This window comes from Haliotis rubra, unplaced genomic scaffold (assembly GCF_003918875.1).
Source record: "Haliotis rubra isolate DU_JTF1 unplaced genomic scaffold, ASM391887v1 Scf361, whole genome shotgun sequence".
Taxonomy (NCBI): Eukaryota; Metazoa; Mollusca; class Gastropoda; order Lepetellida; family Haliotidae; genus Haliotis; species Haliotis rubra.
Window position 1 is genome coordinate 923,607 of NW_025767037.1, and position 7,701 is coordinate 931,307.

Consider the following 7,701-nt stretch of genomic DNA (forward strand, 5'->3'; position numbering starts at 1 on the left):
ACATTTTGAGATCTAAGATACTTCTGCGTGAATGGGCACACATACATAATCCTGAAGAGAAGAAGAAATGAACTAGATGGAAACCTAGAAGGCGAACTGGAACCACGACGACATCGGTGGACCAAGACAGGGTAAATGTTCACGTTATTGTGACAGATATAGATAACGTCAAAATGGTAAGCGGCTGTTTGTAATATCTTTTTCAGATATGATCAGTATATGTATCACTAATATTATCATTCAAAACTGAATAATCACTGAATAGTGAAACAACGGTATCATACATAGAAAAAAATAAATTCCCAAGTTTGGAATAATCATGGAAAGTCTGATCTGTCCAACATTTCTAAACCAGGGAAAAACGTGTTTTGTTTTCACTGATATTTCCTAAATTGGAAATCTGTTGAAACTTTAGGCACTAGATAGTTCTACAAAGCATCGGGAAACATTAGATAGCACTGGAAATTTATTTCAGTTTTTTTCATGTAAATTGTGTATTGTTCAATTTGAATTGACATGCTGACATACCATGGATACCGATCGGTAAAACGTTGATAAATAGCGTAGTCTATGTGGACGGGCGCTCATTAAATCATCATCAGCAGCATTATCATCGGCTCACAATGTACAGGTATAGTTTGGTCTGTTTGTACACAGGGTGTTCCCGGCAGTAGTGAATTCCGATACCTGAATGACCTCATCCAGACATTGACGTCGGTCATCTTCACCTGCAGCGTCCAGCACGCTGCCGTCAATTTCCCCCAGTACGACTACTATGCCTTTCCGCTCCAGTATAGATTATTCAAGTCCACTACGTCCCCGTTGGATACCGTTCAATTCATTTGTGCTGTATATACGTTTTGAAATAATGGAATCGGTATCTAACAAAGGGAAATGTAGTCATCTATTTACAACAAACTTTGATGATGCGGAAACGACAGCCCTGTCTGTATTTGACATTATGACGCGTTATTGTTAGTGTGTATTGTCGTTAAACGAGTGACCCTTTCACGTTTGCAGAGACATGCCATAGAGATGTAGCATTATAAATAGAAATTACTAGAAATCAATTTTGGCCACCAAACATATCACAAATGTCTAGCATGCCAAGTCGCTGCATAGTGCCCAATTTCAATCATTTGTTTTGAAAAGTAACGAAGTTACATCAGAAACAAATTCCAAGATGTTCGCTCGGACCATGTTGAATCCAAGACCAAGAACAGAGCTCGTTTACTATTCAAAAACATAGTTGATAAATGTCCACTGAGAACAACCGTGGCATAGCGAGATAGAAAGTATTTCAGAAGGTACATGCTTTTCAGTTATTAATTATTCTCCTGACCACATCCGGTATGTACAGCAACTGAATGTGGCAGGACAACGAATATTATGATATTCACAGTTATAATGAATTGATAGGTTAACATTTTGAAATTTCACGTTTTCCCAGGTGTTTAATTACTGATTTGCCTACAGATTACCATTTAGTCTGTTCTTCCAGTCCCCACTGAAGATGCCTGATGTCCTGCACGCTCTGCCAGACAAGAAAACAACCTTTGATATTATGGTTGTCACCAAACTGCTCAGCAGCAAGGGTGTCAAGAGTCTGGGGGACTTCGAGGTTCAATATGTGTTTGATCCAAAAGCGACTGTTGTTCAAGAGGAGTGAGTATTGGATGAGATCATCCGGTCAGTAATGTCTAAATGGTGTCGACTTGTTGATGATTCTGTTACAGTTTACACCATCCGGTCAGTAATGTCTAAATGGTGTCGCCTTGTTGATGATTCTGTTACAGTTTACACCATCCGGTCAGTAATGTCTAAATGGTGTCGCCTTGTTGATGATTCTGATACAGTTTACACCATCCGGTCAGTAATGTCTAAATGGTGTCGCCTTGTTGATGATTCTGTTACAGTTTACACCATCCGGTCAGTAATGTCTAAATGGTGTCGCCTTGTTGATGATTCTGGTACAGTTTACACCATCCGGTCAGTAATGTCTAAATGGTGTCGCCTTGTTGATGATTCTGTTACAGTTTACACCATCCGGTCAGTAATGTCTAAATGGTGTCGCCTTGTTGATGATTCTGTTACAGTTTACACCATCCGGTCAGTAATGTCTAAATGGTGTCGCCTTGTTGATGATTCTGTTACAGTTTACACCATCCGGTCAGTAATGTCAAAATGGTGTCGACTTGTTGATGATTCTGTTACAGTTTACACCATCCCAGTAGTAATGTCTAAATGGTGTCGCCTTGTTGATGATTCTGTTACAGTTTACACCATCCGGTCAGTAATGTCTAAATGGTGTCGCCTTGTTGATGATTCTGTTACAGTTTACACCATCCGGTCAGTAATGTCTAAATGGTGTCCACTTGTTGATGGTTCTGTTACAGTTTACACCATCCGGTCAGTAATGTCTAAATGGTGTCGACTTGTTGATGGTCAGTAATGTTTGGTGTCGCCTTGTTGATGATTCTGTTACAGTTTACACCATCCGGTCAGTAATGTCTAAATGGTGTCGCCTTGTTGATGATTCTGATACAGTTTACACCATCCGGTCAGTAATGTCTAAATGGTATCCACTTGTTGATGATTCTGTTACAGTTTACACCATCCGGTCAGTAATGTCTCAATGGTGTCGCCTTGTTGATGATTCTGATACAGTTTACACCATCCGGTCAGTAATGTGTCAATGGTGTCGACTTGTTGATGGGTCTGTTTAAGTGTACACCATCCGGTCAGTAATGTCTAAATGGTGTCGCCTTGTTGATGATTCTGTTACAGTGTACACCAGCGCCAGTAGTGTATAAATGGTGTCGGCATATTGAATTTCTCCAACAGGTTTAATTCTTTATCTGTCGTGTCTAACACGTGTCATTTGATTAATTATTCTCTTACAGATTCCGGGCAGATCTTAAAGAAGTCGGGAGGGTGATTGAGGAGCGAAATAAGACACGGAACCCGACCTATGACTATCTTCATCCCGACGCTATCCCAAATTCTATCAGTATCTAGCCGTCCCGGTATTACTGTTCATGAATATGTGAACTAGTTTGAACAATTAGCATTTACTTCAAATGGCAGAAGGTAATGTAGTGTACCGACGAGCACAGAGTAAGCACTACGTTAGATGTAATGGAAATGTACCCTGATGTGAGATCACTAACACTAGGTTCTACGCACTATTTAACAAAATACACAGTTTGGATATTTTGTAAACTTTTGAAAGTGCATACACACCAGTGGAAATCATTTTAAACACGTAGTCAGGTTAGGTATGCATTGGAAGAAACCATTATATCATTTCATGCATTGCACTGTTGGTGAGCCAACTGCCTCAGTGTCGTTCAACATGACAATGGTTGGGACATGAGAAGGACATGGGTATGCACGAAGAAAAGCGTTTCGTCTTTTTAACGTTTGTGAGTTTTGGCCTTACAACAACACGAAGTGTACATCAAGTGAATAAAAAAAAGAAGCACAGAAGCGCAAACTTTGCTGGTGACATTTGAAGGATGCGTCACTTTAATGCGTCACTTGAAAGCAGCTGAATGACGAAAGTCGGAAGTGCAGACATTGCAGATAAGCGGCGCTGCCTGATATGTCTTGGCCATGGAAGCAAGAGGGTAGGACTCGGACACTGGGGAATGGCTGCCACACGGCCTGTGGTGAAAGATATGGCAGAGTCGTCTGCGGCAGAATAAACGAAAATCTTGCACACAAATCTTGCAAATCTTGCACACGAGATATATAAATCTCTCTTGTGTTTATAGCGCATGTACAGTGAGTACATGGTTTGCACATAGAAGCGTTTTGGCGAAGGTGTACATTTGCCGTTTGTCTTTGTCTCAAAGCTTTGCCTGATGGCGCTATGTTTAGATTACCATATTATTCAGTATGATATATTTCAGTATCGCAATGTGTAACTTTCTGGCATGTATTACTGATGTCATTCATTTTGAGTTTCTGTCAGGGTGGACAACATATACACACAAGTAAAAGACCTCAAACTTCGGAAAACTTCATCGTGAATCGAGACGATATTTTCATTGTTTTCAAAAACAACACACGATAAAAGTCAACCTCTGACTAATTTCGATATATGTTGTAAGTTCAAAATGAGAAATATGGCCATATATGCCAACACATGTATGTCAATCAGTCCAGTTCCACTTCTGTAACCGTTATAAATTTATTTGTTTTGATATGTCAATCCAATTTTAAAAAGGAACGCAACCATAAAATATACGTTTTATATACACCGATGTGCGTATTGTTATTTATTTATGTAACGGTCATATAGCGCATATGTTTTACAGGTTGAAAGGTTGGGTTGTAGCATTATAACATGTTCCTTCCATTGTTGGTACGGGTCTCTCTCAGTGCTCTGAAATCTAAAATAGACAAAAATTGTTAACACTGCAAGTAAAATAGCTGGAGTCGGATTTGAATGTTTATCATCAATATATGATGGCAAAAGTCGTGAATCAAGCTGTCAAAATTCAGGGAGCCGCTATAAAGTTCCAATTGTGAAAACTGAGAGAGCACGTACATCCAAGTACCATATCTCTTTCAAACAAATGTGAAAATGCTTAAATTCATGAATGTATGTAAATATGTTATGTTAACTATGTTTTGATGTAGATATTTTGGGCAATTGATATGACTTTCATTTATAGGCAATTTGAAAACATTATATATATGAAATTTTCTCGAATTTTCCTTTCACTAACTAGACAAATGTTTTTGTCTTTCCTTTTTTACCCTTTCCTCTTCTGTTTGTTTGATTATTTCTGTTATGAATGTGACAAGAAAAGAATGCCCTTGTTTTGTTTACGTATTATATCATTAAGTTATGATGTTGGTGTGTGCCTATGAAGTTTTGCATCCTCAAGACCCACTGTCTACTATATTTGTCACCAGTTTCTAATTTTCGATGTCGGTTGAAATATCACAGTATAGACAGGCAGTGGGTACATTTGCTGCAGCACTTCATTCTAAACACTCAGGTAAATTTGCTCTTTATCAACATCTATTCAAATTTCGTTGTCTGTATGGCAGTTGTGTTTCCATAATGATTTCACTTTTGTTAATGTGCTGTGGAGATATTCATCCTAATCCAGGACCTAAATGCACAAATGCTTTAAGGATAGTCCATCTAAATGTACGTAGTCTTAAGGAGAAATTAGATATTTTAAGAGTTGAACTTGGATGTTATGATGTGATATGTCTAACCGAAACTTGGTTAACTTCCCATACAAATAACATTGATATAAAAATTCCTGGCTTCCATCTACCTTTCCGTAAAGACAGACAAACTCGCGGTGGCGGTGTAGCAGTCTATGTAAAAGATACTATTTGTGCGTTGTTGATGTCTGATTTAGACATAGTCGGACTTGAGGCGATATGGATACAGACTAAATGTAAAACAAGAAACTACCTGATTGGAACTGTTTATCGCGCCGAAAAGAGCTCCGAATATTGGAATTTGATCGACGAATCAATAGGTAACGCAGTTGATCTTAATATGCAGACAATTATAACCGGTGATTTCAATATTGACGTTCTTCATGGCAATAATCAAAAGATAGACTTTATACAAAGTTACTACGGCCTTCGACAAATAATCACGGATGCTACTAGAATAACCGCAAGTAGTAAAACTTTGATCGATTTGATATTTGTTTCTCGCGTCGACGTTGTCAAAGATTCTGGTGTATTAGATCCCATATGCAGCGATCACTGCCCCGTATTTGTTAACATAACAGAAATGATGCAGCACAAGAATTCATTCAAAAGGACAATCTATGATTATTCTTCAATGGATGTTAATGGTATGAATGAAACTATCAAAGAGATAAACTCAGATATATTTTTCTCTTCGGGGAACGTTGATAATAACACTGAAAACCTTACATCCTTGTCATTGAATATCATGAATGAACATATTCCAAATAAAACTGTAACAATTAGAACCAAAGATCCCGCGTGGATGAATAACGAAATCCGATCCTTAATAAGAAAACGAAATCGTGTTCATAAGATTGCAAAAAACAGAAACCTTCCTAAAGATTGGACTAAGTTCAGAACACTTCGGAACAAAGTAATAGCAACAGTTAGAAATGCAAAACGTGCTTTTGATGCAAGAGTTGATGAATCTATAAATAACACTCATGGTACTAAAATGTGGTGGCGATTAGTTAAGAATTATGTTAAAACAAATTCGATAAAATCGTCCTTTCCATCAATTGTCAGCAATAACATAGTTTATGACAATGAACAAGATATTGCTGATGTACTCAACTCATTTTTCTCAGAACAATCCCAAGTTGCTGACCCTAACGCCGATCTGACTGATTTCGCATTGCGTGAAATCGATCATCCTATGTCATCTATCACAATAAGTAATGTAGATGTTCGCGATATTCTTCTGAGTCTAGATACATCGAAAGCCACGGGGCCTGATGGCATTGGAAACATAATACTGAAACTAACTGCAACCTCTTTAACCCCGTTGTTAGCTAAGTTGTTCAACATCTCCCTTCGTAATAAAACGTATCCTACTTCTTGGAAACTAGCTTCGGTGATTCCGCTTCATAAGAAAGGTGATGAACACGATTGCTCAAACTATAGACCTGTAGCGTTAACAAGCTGTGTCGCTAAAGTTTTTGAAAAATGCATTTTTAAATACGTCTTCAACTTCCTCAGGGATAACAATATTTTATCAAACTTACAATCTGGATTTATGCCTGGTGATTCTACAGTAAATCAACTAACTTATCTCTATAATTTTATCGCAAGTGCCGTAGACCAAGGAAAGGAAATCAGAGCGGTATTCTGCGATGTAAGTAAAGCCTTTGACAAAGTTTGGCACAAAGGTATTATTCATAAACTTTATGCTTATGGTATACAGGGAGAACTTTTGGAGTGGTTTGTAAGTTATTTAGATAGTAGAATGCAGAAAGTGGTAATAAATGGATATAGTTCAGGTATCAAATCTGTGGAAGCTGGTGTACCCCAGGGTTCCGTATAAGGACCACTTCTGTTTATCATTTATATTAATGACATTGTAGATGGTATAGACAGTAACATTCGCCTTTTTGCTGATGATACATCAATATATGCTATAATAGATGATCATATTACAGCAGCCGCAATTATAAACAATGATTTGGCAAAAATTTCAGACTGGGCCAGAAAGTGGCAGGTAAGTTTTAATCCTAGTAAGACTGAGAGTATAACATTCACTCGTAAAACGAAAAATTATGCCAGGCCGAACTTACTAATGAATGGCGAGACTATTAAAGAAGTTGATAACCATAAACACTTAGGTATAACACTTCAAAGCGATTGTTCTTGGAAAGTTCATATAGGTGACATGGTAAAGAAAATAAGTCCAATGATCAATTGTCTGAGAAGTTTGAAATATCGTTTATCTCGGAAAACGCTAAATACTTTATATAACTCCTTTATCTTACCACTTTTTGATTACTGTGGTCATATATGGGATAATTGTACGATTGAACAGGCGATTTTACTGGAAAATTTACACTTAGACGCATTAAGAACTATATGCGGTGCGGTTCGTGGCACCAGTCATGATAAAATATACAAGGAAACCAATTACAGCACACTGAAACAAAGACGATATCGCTCTAAACTTATAATTTTCTATAAAATGTATCATGGTCTGACTCC

The 7,701-nt window shown here is 37.7% G+C and overlaps 1 protein-coding gene across 1 annotated transcript; it reads left to right on the plus strand.

The window, feature by feature from the left end:
- The first annotated feature begins 1,505 nt into the window (after positions 1 to 1,505).
- Positions 1,506 to 3,188, plus strand: LOC124285530 (polyunsaturated fatty acid lipoxygenase ALOX12-like). The gene is made up of 2 exons (XM_046721772.1): positions 1,506 to 1,665; positions 2,904 to 3,188. Exons 1-2 carry the CDS (start codon positions 1,514 to 1,516, stop codon positions 3,016 to 3,018), a joined length of 267 nt encoding a protein of 88 aa, XP_046577728.1. The 5' UTR covers positions 1,506 to 1,513; the 3' UTR covers positions 3,019 to 3,188.
- The last annotated feature ends 4,513 nt before the right edge of the window (positions 3,189 to 7,701 follow it).

What these genes read in the sequence shown, in the direction of transcription:
- LOC124285530 (XM_046721772.1), top strand. Translation starts at nt 1,514, where the DNA reads ATGCCTGATGTCCTGCACGCTCTGCCAGACAAGAAAACAACCTTTGAT. An exon ending in GCGACTGTTGTTCAAGAGGA is followed by an intron (nt 1,666 to 2,903) that starts GTGAGTATTGGA and finishes ATTCTCTTACAG; the next exon opens with ATTCCGGGCAGATCTTAAAG.